This window comes from Aythya marila, assembly GCF_965140915.1.
Source record: "Aythya marila genome assembly, chromosome: 3".
NCBI classification, from domain to species: domain Eukaryota; kingdom Metazoa; phylum Chordata; class Aves; order Anseriformes; family Anatidae; genus Aythya; species Aythya marila.
The window spans coordinates 37630728-37656294 of record NC_139044.1 but is presented as its reverse complement, the minus strand read 5'-3'; the positions used below and the strand labels follow the sequence as shown (position 1 = coordinate 37656294).

Below are 25567 nucleotides of genomic sequence, written 5' to 3'. Positions count from 1 at the left end.
ATATTTATAAAAGAGTTAGGTTATTATAGACTTGGGTTGTTCTTGGATGATTTATTTCCTTTGCATTATTGTTATATACTGTATTATTGCTGGAGGTGAACTCACTTGCATAAAGGAAAGCTTATAACAAACTAAAATTGTCATTTTCATGCCATCATAATGTTCAGGGTAGCTGAAATTCAGACAATAACAAGTATTAATACATTTCAAAATGTTATATGCACTGAAGTGCATAGATTCAATGGATGGCTGGATTTGGGCCTCTCCAAATCCGATATTCTATTCTCAAGACATATGAGTAGCTCAAAGAAAGTTTGTAAAACCTTTCTTTTATTAATGACTATGCACTACTCTTCATTTCTTATATATCCTGAGCATTTGCTTAATACATAATAATAGTATGGAGGTGTTAGAGACACTTTTCAAAACAAAGCCTTAGGAAAAAAGATCCAAAGTATTCTGAAGGAATTTTCCAGAAGTTTTCATTCTGAGATATATTAACTTCAATTTTCACTTCCTCTACCATTAAGTCTCATTTACAATTCTACAGGAATTGGTTAAGAGGAACTACTTCCTTCCCTTGAACATTTTGTGGAAAGTGTATGAGTATCAAAGTGGATTATTAGAGCCTGAAGCTCAGATCTTAACCACAGATTCTACAAAGTACTGTTCTGGATGGGTTTTTTGTTCTGCTTGATAATGTGTGTTTATATTCAGCTTCCCTTCACTTGTGTCTGTATTTTCTGAAGGGGAGAGAAGTTGCGGCATTTGGGTGGATTTTTGATTTATTGTCCATGAAGGTCAAATGAGGTGGGAGTCTGAGCTGTTTGGTGAATCTAACTGTGTAGTTACTGTTGAAGAGCTCGTTGGGGTGCTTAATAGTGATGACAGCAGACTCATTCCCAGTTTAGTGTGGATTAACACACAGAAGTTTGGAACTAGTAGCATTTCTTGTACTTGACAATGAAAGCCCTGGCCTTTTTTTTTTTCCTTTTTTTATTTTTTTAAAGAAAAAATTACTCACAGTTTAGGAATATTATCTTGCACTGCTAGCTAGAGAGGATCTTTTATTTTTGGAAAATATCACTTTTTTTTTTTTCCATTTGAGTTTTTTCTGTATTTCTATCTGATACAACTAGTGCTTATTGTTTTTTTTTATCCTGTTTCAGCACCCAAAGACAATGAAGAACGTGTATTTCGGGAACGAATGCGCCCCAGAAAGAGGCAGGGTGCTGTACGACGGAGAGTACATCAGGTTAATGGGCACAAGTTTATGGCCACCTATCTTAGACAACCAACGTATTGTTCACACTGCAGAGATTTTATATGGTATGAAGCAACTTTTACTTTGTTTTCTTTGCAACTTTGAGCTGAAGGATTAACATGCCATCTTGTTTTGCTGAAGCACAAATGACGTATAGTAGCTTTTTTTAAGCTTCATTTTAATATGAAGTTAACAGTAGTAAAAGACTGTCGAATGCCCATCATGAATATTAGAATTTCTTGTTTGGTTGTGTTTTTTTTTTCCTCCTCTTAGCTGCAAAGTTCAGCCTTTTACTGTCTAGTGTACACCATGAATTCTAGGTAGACAGACACTCTAGTGTTCTCAGGATGCCTAAGGCTAGGTTTAGACCTGATGTTGGACCTATACAATGTGCTGAGATGACTGAACTTTTCATTAGATACTTGCACATCTCCATCTTTCTCCTAGGGAATGCCAAGCTCCTATACATCTTACTGAAGGTAATGGAAGATGAGATTATTAGACTTTTAATGTTCCAGATTTTGGGGTTCTTAGTTTACAGAGTCTTTGTTATTACAGTGTATGTCAAGAACTCCCTCTTAGAAATTATTTCAGTTAATGTTGAGTAGTCACAATTATCAGGAAAAAAAAAAAAGATGGAGACATTCAGTTTTCAGTTATTTTTCAGCAACTCTACTGATGTTTTCCAAAGTTACCTAGACATACTGATTTACACGTTAATACATATAAAATCTGACATGTTCCATAGGTAGTATTTCATAAGAGTATGTAGTGAATCAGTCTTCCTTGATGTGAAACAGTGTAATTGCATTGTATGTGAACTCAATTACATTCCTCTAAGAAAGGTCTGCCAGTTAACCCTTAGGTTAGCAAAGATGGTTTCAAGCAATAATATTGACAAACACAGTCTTCTGCCTATTTAGAGACCTTCTTAATGACTATTTTACCTGCTTATGGCTTGGCATCTCTCTCTGTGTCCTTTGGCTTTGCCAGTTTTATAAAAGTAAATGTGTCTTTTCTTCTGAACCCCTTCATGGTCTATCTTCCTATACGTTATTTCTTAGCAGATTAAATGGAGTACCTACTTTGAACTGATCTCAGTCCAGGAGCGCAGTTATGAGATTACTGTTTATAAGAAGCTATTCTTTTAAACTTGTACATGCTCAATAAAAAGAGGGAAAATATTTTTCATTTTTAGAAACACGTATTCCATATTTTCTAAAACGTTGTTTTATTTGCAGGGGTGTAATAGGAAAACAGGGATACCAGTGTCAAGGTAAGAGAAAGTTCCTGGGGGAGCGGTTTGAATATATGTGTTGTAACATATCAATAATAAGATATTTTCATCAGGCAATTTATATATACAACAATTAGAATTTAGCACAAGCCAATCAGAATATTTTGGTCTCATCAAAGATTCAGTCTTTCCAGACTTAAGTCACAGTAAGATTTTCAAGACTATTCAAGACTTTTTTTCAAAATTTTTCAAGTCTTAGGCAGCACGTATGAAGCAGTGGCACAGTTAAATTCTTTGAGTAGCATATCCTAGCTCTCTGCACATCCAAATAGGGTGGCATACATGGTGATGTTGGCTTCTTTTTTTTCACCTCATGCGTTTTAAAATTGTGAAGTCTTATTCTGCTTCAGATTCATTGTTTAAAAATGCCAGGTAATCGCAAAGACTGTAATTAAATAGATGAGATAATTATAGAGGTCATCATTAGAGAAGGTTATAGCAAAGACTGCAGAAGTTCTTCATTTTGAACTCCATTTTCTCATCTCAGTTTCTTGTACTCTTAATTTTTTTATGCAGTCATTTCTTGGGATGATATTTTTCTACCTAATTCTCATCTGTCAAGTAGAAATTATGAAGTTAATGATGATTTTTTGGTTACAAAAGGCTAGATTAAATTTAATTGTAAATAAATAAATGCAAATAACCATTTTATATGATATAATAAGAAATGCTTCATTAGCATACAGCAGACATTCCTCGAATTCCAATTTTTTTTTTTCTCAACGATGACCAATGCTAGAGGAAAATAAAACTCACTGTTACATCTCAGAGTAGGTTATTTTCTTGAAATAATGACCTTGAATTATGCAGTAATTCAATGCAGTAATTACCGTTCTTGTAATTTTTAATCTTACCTGTCATATCTGTAAATGTTATTTGTTACTTAAGTAATCAGTATTAATATTGACAAAGCATTTTTACCCTCTGAAGCATTTTTGCTGTTATCAACATAAGATAACACATTGCAGAAGGAAAGTTCAATTTTATTTTTCTGTTCTTGGAATTTTACAATGAATAACCTTTGTGTCTTTTTTCCACTGAAGTGTCTTCAGACAAGAATTGTTTTTACCTTTGTGTCTTGTATAATGTGGAAATCCTGGGCTTTATCAAATAAATTAAATGTTATGTAAAAAAAAATGTGTTTATTATTTTAAAAGGTAGTTTGTAGATTTACATACTTAGATTTTGGCAGATAAGTTTTAGTTCTCTTACAATGGAAAGGTGACTCTACCAGTGTGGGGGGGAAGGGGTGTTGAAATGGAATGATCTTTAAGGTCCCATCCAACCCAAACCTGTCTGTGATTTTGTGATTCTGTCAAAAGTCATTGGTGTTGAAAGTCCCTTACTTTCTGACTTTGTAAGGCTGGCTTATTTAATGGTACTCACAAGTGACAGTCACTTGCAGCCTGTCTTTCAGGTCCCAGCATTTCTAGTCTTTAAAATCAATCTTCCTGAAAACTCATGAAAACTCTTTTTATATCTGTTTTTTTTTTTTTTTTTTTTTTTTTCTTACAGTTTGTACTTGTGTAGTCCACAAGAGATGCCATGAACTTATAATCACGAAGTGTGCTGGCTTAAAAAAACAGGAAACTCATGATGAGGTAAATATTTATGAAACAAATTTTCTAGATAAATCTCTCTCTTTCATCTGTTCAAATTTATGTCATCTCCTGTATTTGATCAATAAGTGTTACAGACTTTTTTGTGCCCTTCTGGTCCTGTTAAGATATAACATTTACTTTGGAATGACAGAATATCATAATAGTTTCATTTAAGTGGAAATCATTGTAAAGCAATTTATTTTTAATTAGTAGCCTTTTTTTAACATCTGCATGCTTAATATCATTATCTCTTTCATTTTTTTCTGATTTTTAACGTTCTCCATTTTGGAGTTAATACCAGTTTTGTCATTTTAACTCAAAAGAAGGAGGCTCAGGCCCTTTATCCCTTACCTGTATTTCATGTGACTGAGTCATTAGAAGTGGATAGGCTTGGGTATCTTACATCAACATAAAAGACTGCCCAGAAGTTGTTCGCAAAACCTCAACAAAGACTGCATCCAAGCTGCCAAAATGTAGAACGAAAACCATCCATGTACTGAAGAAGGCCCCAGGGTATTATATACAATGGCAGTGGTAAAACAAGGTACGGACTGCATGGCTAACAGGTTTTCCAGCATAAGTACTCTCTACCTCTAGTAAGCTTTTCCTTTTTTATAAAGGGAATTAACAAAATATGTGCTTTATGTTATCATGCATTTCAACAAATGAGGCCATCATGTGAAAATGAAATGAGCTGCCTTCAAAGCTGTTCTGTTAGGGAAGTAAATTTATCTGCTAACAGTATGTTCTGCTCTGGATCAGAGCAGGGCAGAAAGTGATGCTTTCATTTGGGTGAAAGGTCTGCCTCAGCTAAGATGGCATTAAGGCTTGCTTAGTAAATTAATTTTAATTTCAGTGGACAGTTATACACCAGGGAGCGGTATGACTGCTGTCGTGTTCAGGTTCTTTGGACTCCTCAGCTTTGATGCATATGTTTGTGGCTGGATAGACAGGGGACAGTGGGGACAGCTGAGAAGGGGACTTGATTTTATGTCTTCTGTTGTTTGTTTGTTTTAATTATTTTTTTTAATCTTTGTTTTCTGTTTGTTGTTTGTTTTCTTTTTAAAAAATTATAACCCTCAGCTGTAGCCTATGAATGCTTTATTTTACACAGAAGTGTTTTCCTTGCTTGTGTTTTAACCAAAAACCTATTGAATGCTCACTGTCCTGTTTTGGACAACAAAGGCCTACTATTTTTCACTACAGGATCAGGTGAAATGGTGAATCAGGGAAAAGCTCCTGTGGGTGATCCCAGTTCATTGGCCATGCAGAAAAAGTACATTTTAGTTTCTAATTGTTAAAAGCCAAAATTTATATATCAGAAAAAGCATAGCTTTAAATGAGAAATTAGAGTTATAGGTAGCTATGCATTTAAGCCACTCTTGCAACTTTGATTTGAATATGATTGAGACACTAGCTCATCTCATTCTTCCTGTGCAGTTGACCACCATTGTTCAAACTAGAAGAGCTCTTTAATATCTGGTTCACAACCCGCATTTTACGTTGAAGACTTGATCTCTTGTGATAATGAATTGTGTTTGTCTAGTGCTGTTGTTCCATAGTACCCCCAGGAAGATAGGAAATCTTGTGTGGATTTATATTCCCAGGCTCCAGACTAGTGGGGACTTGTATGCTTTGCTGATATAATGCTTTCATTGTTTGGAAGGGGTACTAGATCACTGGAGAAAAGCCAGCAGTAATAGGAAAGGGAAGGAAAAATACTGAGATAAATCTCCTGCTATACAGTGACTGCTATAAAAACTTATCAGTGACATCCTTTAATTAGTAAGCTTGGAATCCTCAAGCACAACAATTTATTGTTGTTGTTTTCATAATCTAAAGAACAGTGGGATATGAGAACATAACTGGGTTGTGGTATATTTCTCTTTCTTAGTCCTGTATTAAACCTGCCTCCTGCTCCTAAAACAATTGGGAGTGACTTCCTTGCCTTCCACATTAAGAGATCTGTCCTGATAGCTTTTTTGTTGTTTTGTTGTTTCCAGAAGTACTAGGAAGAAGGCTTTAGTCTTTGTCTCTTGAACAACAGCAGGCCTTCCCCCTCTTTTCCCCCAGGTAAAATAGTGAGAAGAAATCTGGAGCATACCTAATGCAAAGATCATTTGAGCACAGACCTATTTAATTTTGTTTGAATTCTGCGTGGTTTCAAAACATAAAAGGCCTCAGTGTACACTGAATATAAAAAGAATAATTAGAATGAAATGTGCTGTGCTTTCCTTTTTCAGCAAGTGGGATCCCAGCGTTTCAGTGTCAACATGCCTCACAAGTTCAGCATTCACAATTACAAAGTGCCCACTTTCTGTGACCACTGTGGTTCATTGCTCTGGGGTCTTTTGAGACAAGGTTTACAATGCAAAGGTAAGGATTATCACTTTAGATATCTTCTTTTTCCTTGTAAGTGCAGTAGATTTAGAAAGACCTCTGTTGTAATTTAAAAATATGCTACTGCTTTCAAGTTACTCTGTTTCTTCCAGCACATGCAGGGATTAATAGAAACTGAATAGTGGGATGCTGTAGGGATTGCCATTACCTTTAGAAAGTGTCCCTGTCTGCAACACCAACCAGCAACAGATGCAGAAGGTGAAGGTGAAGAAACAAATGGGTCTGCCATGCAGGATTATTTCCACAAAGGAGATAAGAAGTTGGCAGAAAATTAGGGACGTTAGAATTTACATCCCTTCATCTTATGTGCCTTCCATGTTTTCAGGTTTGTGGTTGTTAAACTTTATAAAGATTAGTATTCTGGCAAATTTTTCTTTTAATATCAGCTTCAAAAATGACTGTTATGTATTGAATGCTAGGCAAAGCATTTCTTGGGCTCATATCCAGAAGATGAGGTATTTTGATATCTAAATGAATTATGCTTTGTGACGATCTGCCTAGCCCCTCTATTCAGAAAGCAAAAGATTCATTATATTCTGCAGCTTAAGGACTGTATAAACTGGACTGTGTTTGACACTACTGTTGGAAAGTATGTTCATGTCATTTTAACCGACTAACAGAAATGGTTGGTTCCATATCTCCTTGTTTAAAACAGAGCTCTGTATGTTCTAAAAGGGGGAAAACATGGTACATACTCTTGTGAAGGAAAATGATATTTTAGAAATAGTGAACAAAATACTGAAATGAGTGAACTGATGTGAATGATGTCATGAAGATAATTTCAGATCCTTAGAAAGTAGTACCTAATGAAATTACATGCAATTTCATTTTGTTACACCTTTATAAATAGGTTGGTCATCTTCATAAGTACAAAAATCACATTATGTGCACTTCTCAATGGTAGAAACATGGAGTCATATATATGTGTATAAATGCATGATCTATGAAATACTATCTTTGGCGGTTATTTAAGATAAGGTATAATTATAGGTGAAGGTCAGACCTAATGCTTCATGTCACGTATTGCTGACCAGCAAGGGAAAGAAGAAATTTCTTTCATGGCTAGGTGATACACAGTCGGAGCATTCTGAAGTTTAAGCCTTGTGACTCTAGATAGTGCTTAATGATAAAATGTTAGACTTGAAATACTGTTACTTTACTATTATTAAAGATACTATTCAAATGCTATCTTAATTATAGTGGAGATATGTTCAGAAAAGATTTTTCAGTTAAACCTGATTGTTTTGTTCCTTGATTTTAAATCAGAGCTATAATATCTCTCCCCTTAACCTTTAAATTTATTCGTTCACTGGCATATTCTCTCTCAAGTATCATATTACCATATTTGTTCATCTCTTCTTAACTAGAGAGAATAGTGTTATGGCTCATATATATGAGTCTACAGTGTAGCAGATGTATACAAACAATATTTCAGAGAGCCTGCATTGCTTTCTAAGTGTTCATCAAATTAATACCTTTAAAAATGCAGTACTGTCTGCACGGAATCTAGTATTCATCCAAGCTGGAAATGTAATTTTTTCTATGTTTTTTTTTTTCACTCTTAACAAATGCTGAACAATGTTCCCTTCTTCAGAGATGTACTTGTTTGCCCAGTGTAATTATTAATGCCATGGAAAGTGTAATCCAGGTTTTTATTTGTTTCTTTTTTCTTTTTTCTTTTTTTTTTTTCTGTTGTTGTTTGTTTGGTTGGTTTCCCAACTGGTTATTCCTGTGCTTCATTTTACAATGTTGGAGCACACACAAGCGTCCTACTTTCAGCTCCTCAGTGTCCACTGTTACTTATCCTAGGTCTAGCATTTTACTTGAATATACATGTAGTGAAAAGTACTAAGTATAGCAGCTTCTTTTTGCTCTTCTTGTGAGCTGAAACATACTTGGAAACGAAAGGCACCTGCTTTCTGAAGTGCATGATTACTTCCAAAGATACAGTACTTATCTGCACAGCTGATACTAGTCTGAGGCACATGTGGTTTCTTTAGGGCTTATACAGTGAAACCGTTGTTGATTAATAATATATTGAAGTGCTAATGAAGTGAGGAATTGGATCAATTGAATATTTATCTGGTATAGAACTGTACTTGCACTTTGGTTTGGTTTGTGCCTTGCTCCACGAGGGGGCAGTGAAGTCTAAGATAAAATATGTCATCTGGCTCCTAACAAATCCACCCCATGGTATTTTTAATGTTCTCAGGGCTACCACGTAACCTGGAAGCGGTGTAACCTTTATTATTTTTATTATTATTTATTTTTTTTTAGCTCATACTATAATGCTGTTTTCAGGAGATGGTACTTAAGAGAAAGAACTTAATAAATGGATGATCTGAAGGAGTGTTTGACAGTGCCAAAGACTTCTAATAAAACTTAAAGTACTGTTGATTTTAGGTGTGCCTACAGTAGCGATTAATTTACCTGAGTAAAATAGAGCAAGAAGCAACAATGCATGAAGACTTAATGCAGAGCCCTCAGAATGAGAGCAAAGTGGACTGCTAAAATTCAAGCTCTGAAAGATTTTTATTTTCTAATTCAAATTCTAATTAAGATTTATAGCATCATTAAATGTTTTCATTTGTTCCTACGTCCGTTTGGGGGCTGTATGAAAACACTGTTCTGTATTGTCATAGAAGAAGAATGATAACCAGGTTAGTCCTTTTATATTAGCATTCAAGTGTCATTGCAAATTCAGCTAAGTGTTTTTCTACTGAAATTACATTTATTTGAAAAAGATATTGGTAGGTCCAATAAGGTCTGATTTAAGTAAGACAAAAAACATGGCAATATAGTATTTATTCTACTTTATTTCTTTATATTTCATTGCAGTTTGCAAGATGAATGTACATCGACGCTGTGAAACAAATGTGGCACCAAACTGTGGAGTGGATGCTAGAGGCATAGCTAAAGTTCTTGCAGATCTTGGAGTCACTCCAGATAAGATAACTAATAGTGGGCAGAGGAGGAAAAAGGTAATTTTGCTATTAAGAAATGAGATTACTATGGCTGCATTTTAACTTCACAAATCAGGGTTCAATCTCACTCACAGGACTTGCACAAGAGATTTTTATTATTTATTTTTTTAAGTCAGTGCAGATTTAAGACTTTGGCTTTTGATTTATAAGTGCAAATTATCTATTCTGAAATTCAGTAAAAAATTTATTTTTACCTGCTACAGTTTTGTAAACCTAGAGACTCTGGGAGTGTTTTTCCCTTTTTAATTTTGAGGAGGGAGATTTGACAGAGAGACAATATCTGACAAAGCAGTTCATGAAAACATAAATGTGTCTCTGGCTTAGAATTGCCATTGGGTAATTGATTGGTTGAAGCATTGAACTACTTCATAACATTGTTTGTAAGTGCTGATAAATGAGCAGTGTGGTGATTCCCATAAAGAGGAACTGTTCATCAGATATGTGATGGTTTCAGAGTTATCGTTACTATTACAAGAACAAGGCTTTCTTGAATAAAAAGTATAGGTCACCCCAAGTGCATCCAAAGTCAATGGAGATACCATGGATTTATAATATGTACCCTGGGTCAGAATTTGGCCACACTTTCAGTCTCAGATTGCATGGCTGTGACAAAAGACCTTTTGTTCTCACTTGCAGGAATAGGCAAATTTTAGGCGTAATTTCATAAAATATTGTAAAACATTTGGTTCCATTCATTTTCCCAGTGATAGCACATTTGTATTCCATGTATACCATTTTAGAATGTTACAGAAACATAGCAAATTCAGAAATAAAGTAACTGATCTGTGACTCCTAGAAAAAGATGGTGTCATGTTATTACTACATGAATGAGTTCGCAGTGCTTTCTGATACTTATGTAGTTATGTATTTACCGGATGGATTCCTACACAGGTTCAAGTCGGTTACACAAAACTTTTCCTCTCACTGGATATGATTATTACATTTATTTCATCAAAAGAACCTATTTTCCTTTTAAATTGATGATTCTTTCTCCATTTATATTCTGATCTCTATTTGATGTGATGCCATCTATTGTATGATTGAGGTTCTATCAGTGTGAGTCAGTAGGGCTAGAGCATCTTAATTTTTTTCATACTTCTATTTGTGCATTAATGTTGTTAAATTTCCTCTCAGCACCCTGCACTGGAGGATTCATAGCTGACTAGCCCTTTTGGAAATGTTTTTAGCTAATTGCAGGTGCTGAGACTCAACAACCGGTTCCTGGAAGCACATCATCAGAAGAAGATAGGTCAAAATCAGCGCCAACTTCTCCGTGTGATCAAGGTTGAACTTTTTATTTCCTAACTAATACATATTGTGACTTAATGTCCTTCTTTATGAGAAATAAAAAAACTATCAGCTCCAACCTTTATAGAACCAAATCAACCAGGTAGTTACAACCACAAAATGAAGCATATACTGAGAAAGTTAGGAACTGTAAAAGCTTTTTTTTAAAAGGCTCTCATTTCCTTTAAATCTCTGAAATTAAGTAGCTTTCAAAGGTAAAATTATAAAGCAGTCATCTTAAAATATTTTTAAGTTTGCCAGGCAAGTCGTTGCCTGACTAAGTGCCTTTATGGAAGGAGAGTGTGCTATTGTAAGAGTGATAACATTTTAAGTAGTACAACTGAACTTGAGAGTGCTTTTATCTGTCTGGAAAGCCTCCATCTTTTAATAAGTTTCTGAGATAAAATTGCAATTCCACAGTGAACATTTGTGATAATAAAAGCTTCCATCCAATTCTGCATCTTCTCTAGAGGATCTGGAGACAAATATTGTAATTGTCACTGATATGACTTCAATTTCTTGAGCTGAACAGCCTGAGAGAACATGTATGTCAGCAGCACTTTTAGAATCTGATCTGGCTGGTGTTTTCAAAAATTAGATGTCTGTGAAGGCATCTTCTGTATCATCATGTGTGTAGACTGGTGAATGAAAAATCTTTACACCAAGGCGAAGGAAGATGGATACTTCTGTGTTACTTTCTGTGGAAATTATTTACAGTTGAGTAATTTCTCATCCTTAATTTGAGGAAGAAAACTTCCAAAGCTCTGTGGTATAAGTACTATAAGCCTCTGAGTCCAGAACTGATTTAAATTTCTCAACCTTTTGGTTTTACAGGCAACTTTTGTTAAATAATATTTTTGAAATATCTGATATTTTGGTTAAAATAAAAGCAAATAATTTGTCCAAATTCTCTTTTAAATTTCACTTTTTTATTTGTCCATGAAAGTATTTGCTTCCAAGGCCATCAGGCAGAAGTACTATGTAAAAGTTTGAGGCAAACTCTGACATCCCTTAATCACCAGGATTCAGTGTGTTTTAAGATTTAAAAGCCTTGAGAGCCATTTAGCAAATCTACACAATTGCTATTTGAAGTGGCACTAGGAAGTTGTCAAATACTTTATTGACAGCTATCTGGTAAGAGCTAGAGCTGAGTAAGTTTTTTTCATTCATGTTGACTTCCAAGGGCTGGGACACCCAACTATCCTTTGAACTTTTGAAGAAATGACTAAAATACTTAAGCAGGAAGATGAGTAAGTGCTGCAGGAAGATAGGGGATTCAAAACAAAGTACTACTCTGTGATACAGGAACACCCAAAAATCACTAAAACAACTATTTGGCCACTAGTCTGACTTATCGTTGGAGTTTCGGATGTGTCATTCTCTTAAGTTCATTTCAAAAGGCCACCCTTCCTGCTACAGCAGCTTTTTGGCTGATTATTGTGAGGTCCGAGAAGCAGTTTGCTAAATATGTATTCTTAGCCACAGAACGCTTTGCACAGTATTCAAGGATGATGAATGTCTGTGCCCCAAACTTACACAGACTGATACATTGTTTTTATGGTGTTTAGTTAAAACTTTCTCACATTTTCACAGAAATCAAAGAGCTGGAAAACAACATTAGGAAAGCATTATCATTTGACAACCGAGGAGAGGAACACAGGGCAACAGCTACAACGTCAGCAGACAACCAGCTTAACAAACCTGGGGAAAATGGTGAAAATGGGGAGGTCAAGCAAGCCCAGACCAAGCGAATAGGCCTTGAAGAGTTCAACTTCATCAAAGTATTGGGGAAAGGCAGTTTTGGCAAGGTAAGTAGCCTTCCTCCCCCTCTTCCCCTCCCGGTGTGCAGGCTATTTTTGACTGTGCTGTTTGGAAAATACTCATACTGATATTCAGAAAGTGCTTCCACCCTAGCGGTTTCCTTACATTCTTTACACATTGGGTAAAAGCCGCCTTTACTCTGGTGATCATGAGTATCAACCTGCTCATCAGCTGGAATTTTCTGTGCTTTAGCGCACTACAGTAAAAGGTCAAGCCTTTTGAAGTAAAGTGTCAGTGCTTCACGGTTTCAGGATATTAGTGATGAAGTAAAGACATACATACAGTTGCATATGTACTGTTCAACAAGGCAAATAGTTGTGGTCAAACAGGAAAATTCAGACATGGAATAATGCTGTGGAGTTCTGAGTTCATTCCCTCTCTAGGTAATATCCAGTTCAACCAGTTCAAATTTACTTATTTCACTGAACAATTTTGTTTTTCTTTGTTTTTCTTTGGTAGATACGTTCAGTGCTGGAGGAAAAGGAACTCAAGCATTTCTAGTCAGATATGATGAGTGCAGGAGGGTTAAAAAGTTGCTGAAAATACTACATATGCAGCCAAGACATAATTCACCAGATAGGTGAATTATCCTACAATATGGAATTGATGAGGGTAGAAAGGGAATCGCTCTATTTACGGTGCTTACAGATTTTATCTTCAGTATAGAATCTAAGAGGGGGACTGAAATGTGAATCTGTTTCACAAGTACTCTTCCCTCCTGGCTATGAGAACTGCACATGCAAAGGGGACAGGGCAGCTCTTTTGAGTCTCCCTGTTCTCTGATCTGTCCTCTGAAGCCTACTCTATCTCCAAACTAGAACTGACCTTAATAGAGTGTAGGACTTGAACCTTAAATAACAACAGCAATTAAAATCAAGAATTCTGAAGTGGCCAGGATAGTAAGTGGGATTGTATGTCAGGTTCATCACGCACGAGTCTCACTAACAAAAATGGGAGACAACAGGAGGAAGTAAATTTATGTTCCTTCTTTTTTTATTTTTTTGAGATCTCATTAAGGTATGTAAATGAGGGGTTAAAAACTTCTTATCCTCTGCATTCTTACCTAACAAACAAAATACATGTGATCTGTTTCAAATTTAAGGAATTTAAATCTTTCTCTAAAATTGTACTGATTTACTTTTTATTTCATAAACATAAAATTTCATCTAGGCAAGTAGGTAATTGTCACTGCACCATTGCATTATTTTCAAATCTTTTTATTTTCAGTACGTTCAAACTTCTATGCAGTCTCATGTATGTTAATGCACTGTAATGTGTGTTTGTGTGCAAATGGATTTTTTGTTTGCTGTAGGTAATGTTAGCTGAACTGAAAGGAAAAGATGAAGTGTACGCAGTGAAAGTCTTGAAAAAAGATGTCATACTTCAAGATGATGACGTAGATTGCACAATGACAGAAAAGAGAATTCTGGCATTAGCACGGAAACATCCATACCTAACACAACTTTACTGCTGCTTCCAGACAAAGGTAAGCTACATGAACCTTTTACAGGTTTCTGCCCAAGGAACAGTATTTGTGATTTCCAGAATAAAGAATAGCAACATAAGTAGTACAACGATATTGCGAAAACATTTCTGAGAAGATTTTGCCTTTTCAGTAGTGCTGAATGGGAGAGTATTGGCTGCTGTTAAATAGCAGAAATACTATTACCTTGTAAGTACCAGGAGATGGCAGTAAATGAGTTAAAATAAATAAGTAAATAACAATCACAGAAAAAAAAACTAGTGATGTGCCATTTTCTGTGTTTCTTGTGTACACCAATAGGGTATATAATTTGTTGAATTAAGTACAAATGTTTTTAACATCCAGTTATCAGAGTAAAAACTCAAAAATGATCTTGTCAGAAATAATATTGTCAGAACACTTGTCTTTTCAATTTTCTTGTGCTATGTAGTACGCAGTTAATATTCAAAAAACAAAGGCAATAGTATGCTGCTTATCAAATACCTCCTATAATGCTAATAATACCCATGTACTTGAGCAGCAGGGAGAAGGGAGGCCAGAAAGAACTGATAATGAGAGCCTTTTCTCATCGTGTATTCATTGGGACAAATATTTTTTTCTTATAGATTTCCTCTTTCTAGCACATGTTTTGGATTTGCTTCTTAAGTGTAAACAAATATTTGGATGGTGTGGCTGACTTGACTCTCTGGTGTCTCTGAATCCTGTCAAAGTGTTTGAGACCCATTGTATTCAGACTATTTCTGTATTTAATCCCTTATTTCTATCTTGTCATTCACCTGATCTGACAGTTTTCTATCTGATTGCCCAGAGAGCTGTGTGTACAATAAATACACAAGGTGAATATGTCTTGCACCTAGAATATCAATTGTATATAATTGAATTTACAGAGGAACCCTTTATTTTTGAAAAGCCTGATAAAATGTTCACTATTTCAAAGCACTAAGGCTTGAACTTTTGCCAGTCTAACTAAATATGCCATTTATTTCAACAGGATCAGTTTTTGGCCTGTAGGGAATAAGTTTAGACTTCAATGTATATATTAAATAACATACAAAGCAATTTCTTTTGCTTACCAGTCATCATATAGACTCAACATTTTGGTATTTTTTCTTTTATTAAGGTGTTACATTTGAGTAATTAAGTCAATTTCATGGAAACAAAAGTTTGTCAGATTAAATGAATTACTAAATTTGCATCTTGAACAAAAATAAGCATTACTAATCGTGCATATAACCATATGCATGCACTTACATAAATACCTACATATTGACAGCCATACTCATAGTATAATCAAAAATGCATATGGCACAAAGTAACAAGTGCAGTAATTGTGTAGAATTACAGAAAAGCTGCAATTAGAATAACTCCAAGCAAAGTTGTCAGGAAAGATAAATACAGCAGTGAGAAAGCCAGAGGAAAATGGTTGGTAGGATCAAGATTATACTGTGTTCAAATGTTCTTAAAACAAATGCTTAATATGGTTTAACAGTTCCTAATATACTGAAATTCCATTGGTGTTTTATATGCTTTGAAGTTAACGCAGAAAACAGCCCAGGAATGTGTAACATTCTTCCACCTACAGTTTGTCTACGGAAGGATGTTTCACTTATTGAGACTTTTATTTCATTTGAATATATCTATGAACATATAAATGTTTTAATGTTATTTTAAACTGTACTACTGTCACTGAACACGATGAAGGTTTAAGATGAAGAAAGTAATAGAAAGATTGTACTAGGGTTGAGGGATAAACCATGAAAAGAGAGGCATCTTCAGGACTAAAGCAGACCACACTCTCTGAAATGCAAATAAATGTATCACTTGCCTGATGTAAATCATTTAACATCAGTAAAGATGAGTTTTACATTAAACAAATTATGCCAGAAGTTTCTCCTGCTACTCCTCTGGTTTCCTGGAGATTTCTTCCCATTTGTATTTCTCATCTGTTCTCCTTTTTTTTTTTTTTTTTTTTGGTCATGCTTTTTGTCTTCCTTCTCACTCTCCGAAGCCATTTGTTGAAGGAACAAATTCTCGTCGTTTTCTCTCTTACCAGATCTTTTATCCAGAGAAACTGAGATGCTTCACTCTTGCAATGAATATAACAAGACTATAGTTTGTGGTTTTGCTTGAACTCAGAGGAACTGATAGTTAAGTAGTTCATAGAATTAGAAATCACAGGCCAGTGACTCTTATCAAACAACCGAAAGTACAGCTAGTGATACTTAATCAAATTAAAAGTCCACAGTCAAAAAATCAAAGGTTTTTTGAACATGGCCTGTGAACAATTTGTAAAGAAGTCTTTATAAAGAAGCAACAAAAAAAATGTATATAAAAGCAAAAATTAATGCATCTATTAAAGCTATAAATTATTTATGAATGACCACAAATGAAACTGTACCAAGTCAAGTAGCCACTGAGCAATTTGCTTGGGTTCAGCGGAAAAACAGGTTGAAAAACTTGAACAACCGTGGTCTATGGTTAAAATAGCTTTACCGAGACAAAGGCTATTGTACAATAGAGTTTAAAATGTGTTTAACAGTAGTATCTAGATACTTACACTGCAGTTGTATGCTGTACCATGGCTGCTGTGTTTTGCAGAACTGGTCCCTGAAGTGCCGGAATTAAATTTTACATTTGAAGTAGAGCTTATTTGTCATATGCACCCTGATATAGTGGGGATGTTGACTCAGTATTCATTGCTAAAGCACTCAGAGGTTTGCTTTGTGTAATAATGTTACTTGCTTTGTTCCTCTTCCACAAAAATGTAAATGTATGAATTCAACTTTATTTATTGCAGTATCTTCCTTTAGTAATAAGGAAGAAAAGTTGCCTATCATGCTTTGTACAGTAAGTGCACTTCAGTATTATTTTTTTTCTTTTGCAGAGCATATTTTTCATTAGTAGCATTTACTAAATGATGATATTGTCAGCACAGTAAATAAGAATTACCTTGGAATTCAGAAATCATGCTGAATAATGTCTATTAACAAGCATACCTACTAGTGTGTTTTTTGCTTTACATATCTGAATTTACTTTTCTCAGTCCCATCCAGCTTCTTATTAATGCAGATGAAAATTCTGCAAATAACAAATATTGTGATCAAAACTGGTTTACATGCATCACTACTTTAAATACAATAATAATTTAACTGGAATCAAGATTAGTACCATAATCTATATAATCATACCATAATCATACTGTGGCTTCAATTCATCAAAATACTCCTGTTTAACTATAAGCATATACTTTCACTCAAATAATATCAAAGCTATGCACATGTTAGTATTTTCCAGAGAATTAAATGTGCTTTTCAGAAATGGAGCCTTCAGTGGAAAGACTAATAAAGTTCTATAAATTTATTTATATAGATAAAGTTCAATTTCTGTCTCCTGTTCACTTAGCTCAGTAAGATGAACTATATAGATCAGGGGAAATAACTTATCTTTTCACAATTGTCTTTGAATTTAATTTATAACTTATTATTTTATTTTAAAGAAATATTCTTGGGACTGATATTTTTCATTTTCCTTCTTAATCCAAAAGATAACTTTGATCAAACTAGTTTGCTTTAAGCCCATCAAATCAACATTATATATTTAAATTATATGTATTCAAATGTACTTTAGGGATTGTGTTGTGGCCTTCTGCAGTGACCTGAAAGTCAAGAGAGCTGGGTTATGTTCCAAACCTTGAGATAGTGTGCGTGAAGCTGATATATGATGTTTTGTCTGCAGTAGTTAAGGTATGAGCTCAGTGACCCATTCCTGCACATTAGAAAGAATGAAAGAATTTAAGAATTTGACTGGCATGACCTCAGCTGATTCGTGATTTTGTGTGTAAGGAGCTTCCATATTTTAATGAAGCATATCTTACAAATCTGTATCACAGATGGATAGTATTTTTCAATGCTCCTATGGTATGGGAGCATATCCTTTCTCTTTTGGCTAGAATATGGTCAATGCATCCATCAGTGTTTTCAGAGGCCTCATATGTAAACGTAGATTTACAAACATTGCTTGTGGTCTGTCTGCTGGGATGTAAATGACAAATACTGCATTCTATATATGACTCTTGCGGAGTAAAACTTGCACAAAACTCAGCATACAGGGTATAACATTTTTTAAGAACTGCCCATTGCTTATCATCATCTTTGATTTATTCAGGACCTTGTGTTCTTTACTGGAAAGAAGTCAGACATGGGGATGGGAAAGGTTCAAGACTACTCTTGTTTGCATCTTTTTTTTTTCCACTTATTCCTCTTACTTTCTCTTTTTCTTCTGTATTCTGGCTCTCAGTGTTTTTAGTAAGGAGCATGACAATACTGCTGACACCGCATCCATGCACCTTGTGAGATATATATACATATAGGTATGCACACTATAATTTATAATAAATTATCTTAATAAATACTTTAGAAAGTAAATGCTTTTGGAAGTATTCAGGACAGTGGAAGATTTATCATGATAATTCACAGAATCACAGAATGTTGAGGTTGGAAGGGACCTCTGGAGATCATCTGGTCCCACCCCCCTGCCAAGTAGGATCACAGCGCACATTGTACAGGATTGCATCCAGGCAAGTTTTAAATATCTCCAGAGAAGGAGAGTCCACAGTCTCACTGGGCAACCTGTTCTAGTGCTCTATCACCTTTACAGTAAAGAAAAGTTTCCTCATATTCAGCCAGAACTTTCTGTGTTTCAGTTTGTGCCCACTGCCTCTTGTCCTGTTTCTGGTCAACACTGAAATGAATCTGGCCCCATCTTCTCGACACCCTCCCTTCAGATATTTGTATACGTTGATAAGGTCCTCTCTCAGTGTTCTCTTGTCCAAATTCATTATGATAAATTCTCCAATTCATTATAAATTTAGAAGACTATAGTGCTACTGCTTCTAACATCTGCCATTTGCTTTTTTATCCAACTTCATGAAATTAATTAACTTTGGAACTAGTGCTCACCTGTTCTATTCAGACTACTATCTTCAACAAAATTGCTTTGTATACATAGTACAGAGTACTACAGTGTTCTGCAAGTACAGAGCAGTGTTCATAATGAATGATAAGGAGTTGCATAACTCAGGGCCCTTAGTCAGCATTATGGCTATTTCTATTAGAGACAACAATTGAATAAAGGTTAAAACAAGTCAGAAAGGTTTCTACAGATAAATCATTATCCCACCCCTAAAACCATTTTTCCCTGTACAATCGGCTGCATGTTAATTACAGCCTGTCTATGCATTGTACATAGTTTCTGAGCAGACCTGCGAGACCATTTGCTTTTTTCACGTGTTCTAGTGCTATAAGTTAGAGATTCGCTACGTGATGGTGGCTGAACTGAAAGACATCTACAAATAGGCTGCAATGACCCTATTACCACTATGTTGATCTCTTAACTGTCATGTGGCTAGTGGCATACTGCTGCTTTATCCTAGATTGTAGGTACTGTGGTTCAGGTACTGTTCCTCTTTTTATGTTTGCAGGGTGTCTAGCACACTTTGGGTAGTGCTAGAAGGCTGAAGTTTTTAAAGCTAAGAGTTAGGAGATTTTGTTTCAGTTTCAGCAGTCATGCTCTCTACTTTCTGTTTTTGCCAAATCTCTGAGCCTCTCTCTGAATCAGACTCCTCTTAGTAAAAAAAAAATAAAATAAAAATAAAAAATCAGTATTTCTTCTGCTTATGGCTTATATTTAAATGTTTCCAAAGAGGTTTTGAAAGTCCAGTAGTACATTGTTATAGTGTACGAGAACCAGTATGGAAAAGTGTAATGCTGCAAACAGTATGAAATGAAGTTTCATTTTTAAAGTGATGTGGTTTTTTGTTTGTTTTTGTTTACTTGTTTGTTTTGGTGTAAGAAAATGTAAAACATTAAAGGAAAGAGAATCATATGTTTATGATGCCCTTTAGTCATGTTGTCTAAATTAATTTGAGAAGAATCACTGTACCATTTAACCAAAACTGTCTTTGGTAATGTAAAAGCACGTCTTATTTCTCTTACATGTATTTGTACAGAAAAGTAAATGTCTTCTGTAGTAATAGCTCAGAGGGGTGTCATTTATGATATACAGTGCAAATTAACCTAACTGACGGGCCACTGTAACATTCATCTGGGACTAATCAGAGTTTATAATCCATTTTATCTGGTATTCTTGTACTTTCGTTGCTAAGCAGCTAAAGCCATTATACAGATATTGCTATATGGGTGTAATCAGTTTAGCACAACTTTGCATTGCCTTTTATTACTGATTAGTGTCAAATTAGAACGTTTTAGGGTCCAATTCTGTTCATTATTATCCCTGCTTCACTGGATTTGTACATGTGTGACACAGAAGACTAAATTAGCTTCTGAATTTTTAGCTACTTCAATACCAAAACATTTTAATACAATCTAAATGGTTTTTTTACAAAGATTTCTTAGTGTCAACTGTGGGAACAATGTAGAATAAAATCATAGGAAAGCGTGTATATGTTATGGTACCTTTTTATATCCATTTATATTTATATTCAAAATTCATTTGAATATTTTAATTGTATTATGCGTGTATATACACATAATATGCACAGTAATAGTGATCTTTTTATTCCAAACTTGTTTCTACAATCAGTCCACATCGTTAAAAAAAAAAAAAAAAATACAATGAATGGGTATGCATTCTTTGGAGTATGTCATGAAGCACTAGAAGTTAGTGATATCTGGTGATGACTCATACCATCACAAAGTCATGTAAATACATGAAATTTTGGCTGAATAAGGTTTTTCAAAAATTTGGATACCATACTTGTTAAATTTAGATTTCTGATTGACTGCCACACAAGCATAAATTCACTGACTGCGATCAGTGTATTGTCTGAAAGTAGACACTGTGGTCAAGAATAGTTGGAACGGTGAAGCTGATGATTAAATACTGTAATCATTGTCTCTCACACACACAAGCCCCTGTTTCCAGCATGATGACCCGCTTTTGGGAAACTTGCTATTATGCTGCTCAGTTATTGCTAGCTGTTCTTGAAGGATTATTAAAGCCTGGTTAGCTCACTGAAGCCTCATTGTTCACATTAGTCCTTTTAGTGTTAAACTTCAAGTCAGGCTATCAGTGCCGCCAGACTCATCAAGGGCATGCAGGAGAAATTACTCTTCCAGCATAGAGAAGGCATCAATCAGAAGAGTCTAAATGCTTCTCTTTCAGACAGGAAAGACTTTTATTTTGTGATGTAGCACCCAAACTGAACGGGACTCTTTCACACCCTCTCAAAGCTAGGGCTTGTTCCTAGTTTGCATGTATAAAAGTGAGTGGTGCAGCTGCGGCTCCACGGGTTGCTTTGCTGTAACCAACTGAGGCCTCAACAGTGCTGGGAAGAGCCCCGATTCAGCATCTGTGGCCACAATTCAGTGTAACTGCTGTCATATTATAGGTGATGGCCAGCTGGAGTGTGTACTGATTTTACTTACCCTGGTCCTCATGCCTGAATATTAGGGTTTTAGAGTTAGTGCTGCCAGTAGTTGACTGTGTTAGATATATCTTAGTGTAATCAAGTGTAAAATTTGACTTCATGATTTTAATCCTGATGTGATCATGTGCAGACAGGAGGTTTTTAGGAAAACAGGTGGAGCTAAGAGCCTTTTTCAGTACTGTTTTCATATCTCTTGGACACAGTAGCTGAAACTACATACTGCACACTTTTCCTCTTGAGAAAAAAAAATATTTCTCCAGTTGAGGCATGTTTGAGGGGAAGAGTTTTAAGAGTATCTACCATAAGCTTTGCCAGTAACTTTCCTGGCAAGTCTGTCTTGTACACCGTGCTTTAGCAGAGATCAGAGGAACTGGGCATACTGTCATCCAAACAAGGCAAAGGTAGTAGCTGACTTTGAAAGGTACTGGAAAATATCCATCACTTACTGTGTCTACAAAATCCTCGTGTAAGTGTTGTCTTATGGCTGTGTTAACATCATACTAGTTGGTTCCTTATTTGATGTTCTTAATCTAATAACTTTGTTGGGGATTGAGTACCTATCTTCATCCAGCAGGATAACTGAGCAGTGTTGCTGTAAATAAAATCCTGCAGGTTAAGGCTGGATTGCAGCAGTTAGTTTAGTTTTGTCTTGGGAGAGAGGAGTAGGAAAGATAAGGGTAATCCATGTTGCGGCAGTAGCCCTTGAAATAAATGTGCCTGATGGGCTTGTAGCACTGTCTCTCACCCTGCAGCCATGTGCTAGGACCCTCTGTTTTGCCCCTCCTCTTCACCTAGGTCTTGTGTCCATCTTTAGACCTGATGCAGGATTCCTGACACCCCTCCCTGATTTGTTCAATAGAGAGACCTAAGTATATAACCTATGAGAACCTACTACTGGTCCTTTGTCCAGGTACCCTTTGGGCTTTTTTTCTTGTATTTTACAGTCATAAAACGTAATCATCAATTTCTTTCTAATGGGCTCAATACAGCAATGAATTCATGATAATAAAAACCTATCTTTAGGTGTTGCTCCTACAAGTAAACACCTAGCTCATCCCAGAAGGAGATGAGTCCCAGTCAGGAAGAAGAAAACTGTGTATAAAATTTCATTCTTCTTCAGCTTCTTTTCTAAATGGAGGAAATTATTCTCATTGAGATTCATTTGGACACTTAAAGGCAAGTTGTTTAGTTGCTTGTTCTGTAGTTTTGTTTTCTTTTGTTCTTTTTATTGCAACAACAGTAGGCTTAGTAAATGGTGATTGCACACAAGAGAATTTCACCATGGGAAAATAGTGGAACTTACAAAACATTTTTTGTGTGCGTCTATATTAAAGAATTTGTTGCTTTTTTTAAAGATGTACAGAGTGAGAATTTTAATTTCAGACTTATCTCACATTTTAATATGTAGTTGTAGGCTAGACTGAATAATCTTACTGTTGGCATGGGACATCTGCACCATGCACCATGTGCGAAGCAGGCCAGATTTGAGTGGGGTGTAATTTAAATTAGACTTTTAATCTATGTTTCTCAAAACAACGCCATAATCAAGCTTACTTTTACACTTTTTTTTTTTTTTTAAAGGAAATTGAGTGTCTGCCATTTTATGTCAGTTTTGGAACTGGGTGAGTACGTTTAGCAGCAACACACACACATGCACTTTTTTGATCACAGAGGGGTTTGCTCTTGCTTAATTACAGTGGGCTAAGCATAGTGGTGCTTAGCCTTCTGTTTACGTGTGGTGAAATGTGTAAAGGGTTTCTTTGTGTTCCCGGTAGGGTGGGTCCAAGGCCATTCTGTAAGCTCAGAAGTATTCAGTGCATTGTTTATCTCCTGTAAAAGATGACAAGGAAGTCAATCCATAATGACAATTTAGCAGTTAAGAGAAATGACTCTCTGGAGAAGAGCAAGTGATGTGTCACTTGCGTGACTGTGGTTCTACAGTGTCTGTAAGCCAGGGCTGAACTGCTGTATAAGGAACATATACAATTTCCACTAATAGTAAGAAACAGCATCTGTAAAACATGTACATTAACATTTTGTGTGCTTTTTTTTTTTTTTTTTTTTTTTTTTTTGTCCTAATAAACTGATCAGTTGTTAAAATATAATTGTTCAAGACTGAGGAAAGCTGATAATACTGCAGTGGTTCTACAAAGACTATGTCCAAGCTCCGGGTGTGCTGATAACAGGGTAGTTCATAGGAATGTAAAGAGTGCTTAGCAACTGGGAGATCATGACAGTAAAAGTTAGAATGCTTGGATTCTGCTATTTCATCTTATACCTAATGGCAATGAACTCCTGTGAAACACTTTATTTTTCCATTCTCCACTTTCTGTGTCTAAAAATATGTACAGTCACTTTTAAATGTGTACAATCATCTTTAGAAAGGCCCTCCCACTGCCAGTGAAGATCAGGTTTGAGACCACCTCATGAACCTGAACATCTGTAAGTGTAAGGGGCTTGATGACACACATCCCAGTGTCCTGACGGAGCTGAGAGATGTAGCTGCCTACACATTCACCATTGTATGGGAAAAGTCATGGCAGTCAGGTGGAGTCCCAGTGACTGGAAAAATGGGAACATCACTCCCATTTTTAAAAAGGGTAGAAAAGAAGACCCTAGGAACTACAAACCAGTCAGTCCAGAGAAGGACTTGGGGGTACTGGTGGATGAAAAATTGGGCATGAGCGGGCAGTGCACCCTTGCAGCCCCAAAAGCCAATTATATCCTGGTCTGCATCAAAAGCAGCATGGCCAGAACATCAAGGGAAGATGATTCTCCCCCTCTACTCCACCCTTGTGAGACCCACCTGGAGTCTGCTTTCAGCTCTGGGGCCCCTAGTGCAAGAAGGACATGGACCTATTAAAACAGGTCCAGGGAGCCACGAGGATGACCAGAGGTCTGGAGCACCTCTCCTATGAAGACAGGCTGAGGGAGCTGGGGTTGTTCAGCCTGGAGAAGAGAAGGCTCTGGGGAGACCTTATATTGCAGCCTTTCAATACCAAAAAGAGGGTTCATAAGAATGATAGAGACTTTTTATAGGGGCATGTGATAGGACAAGGGGTAATGTTTTTCTACTGAAAAAGTAGATGAATCCAAAAGAGATTTGGATTAGATATTCAGAAGAAATTCTTTACTTAGAGGGTGGTGAGGCACTGGCACAGGTTGTCCAGAGAAGCTGTGGATGCCCCATCCCTGGAGGTGTTCAAGGCCAGGCTGGATGGGGCTTTGGGCTACATCCTCCTGTGGGTGGGAGGTGTCCCTGCCCATGGCAGTGGGTTGGAACTGGATGGTCTTTAAGGTCTCTTCCAGCTCAAACCATTCTATGATAAACAGGAATGGAAAGAGGTAGAGAGTTGTGAATTTCATTTAATGTTCCTTTTCATAATAAATATGTTCTCATTATTACTTAAAGATTAATTATGTGTATTTTGATCTCAGAATATATTCTACTATCGTGTCTGTTATGTTAGAAAATTAGTACCAAATAGTGTTTTAATGTCTTTTTTCCAAAGGGAAATCCTCTACTTAATTTGCTCACAGTCTTTCTCTTCCTACACAGTGTAGCATAAATGTTTTACTTTTCCTGCATCATGCTTACTAATCCATCTTTTCCTGCATCCCACAGTGTATTTAATAACTGTAAGCCTTTTTCCCATGCACAGAGACTCTTTATTTCTGGAAGTTTAGCTTTATTACAATCAGACATCTAAATCCTCTAAGGATTAATGAGGTTTTGAAGGAAAGGTACGACTCTTAAAAAAAATAATAATAATCCAATCACACCACTTTAAATAGTTTAAATAATAGCAGTAGTTTTACTAGAAAAAAAACTTTCTACTTTAAAAGGTAGTATATTACAAGGGCACTGAGTGTTCATGGAAGGCATTCTGAAGGTTAGCTTACAAACTTAACTACTTTAATTGTGGAATAGTATTAGCTAATAGTAAGCCTGCATATTTCTGTAAGTTAATTTCTGAGTTGTG

The 25567-nt window shown here is 35.8% G+C and overlaps 1 protein-coding gene across 1 annotated transcript in view; it reads left to right on the top strand.

Annotated features, from left to right (window-relative positions):
- PRKCE (protein kinase C epsilon) overlaps positions 1–25567 on the top strand; it is a 296885-nt gene that overhangs the window by 180355 nt on the left and 90963 nt on the right. The window contains exons 3-10 of the mRNA XM_082756305.1: positions 1170–1329; positions 2506–2540; positions 4077–4162; positions 6406–6538; positions 9401–9543; positions 10734–10830; positions 12427–12641; positions 13967–14140. Coding sequence (XP_082612431.1) covers positions 1170–1329; positions 2506–2540; positions 4077–4162; positions 6406–6538; positions 9401–9543; positions 10734–10830; positions 12427–12641; positions 13967–14140 — 1043 coding nt within the window. The remainder of the gene's footprint in view (positions 1–1169; positions 1330–2505; positions 2541–4076; positions 4163–6405; positions 6539–9400; positions 9544–10733; positions 10831–12426; positions 12642–13966; positions 14141–25567) is intronic.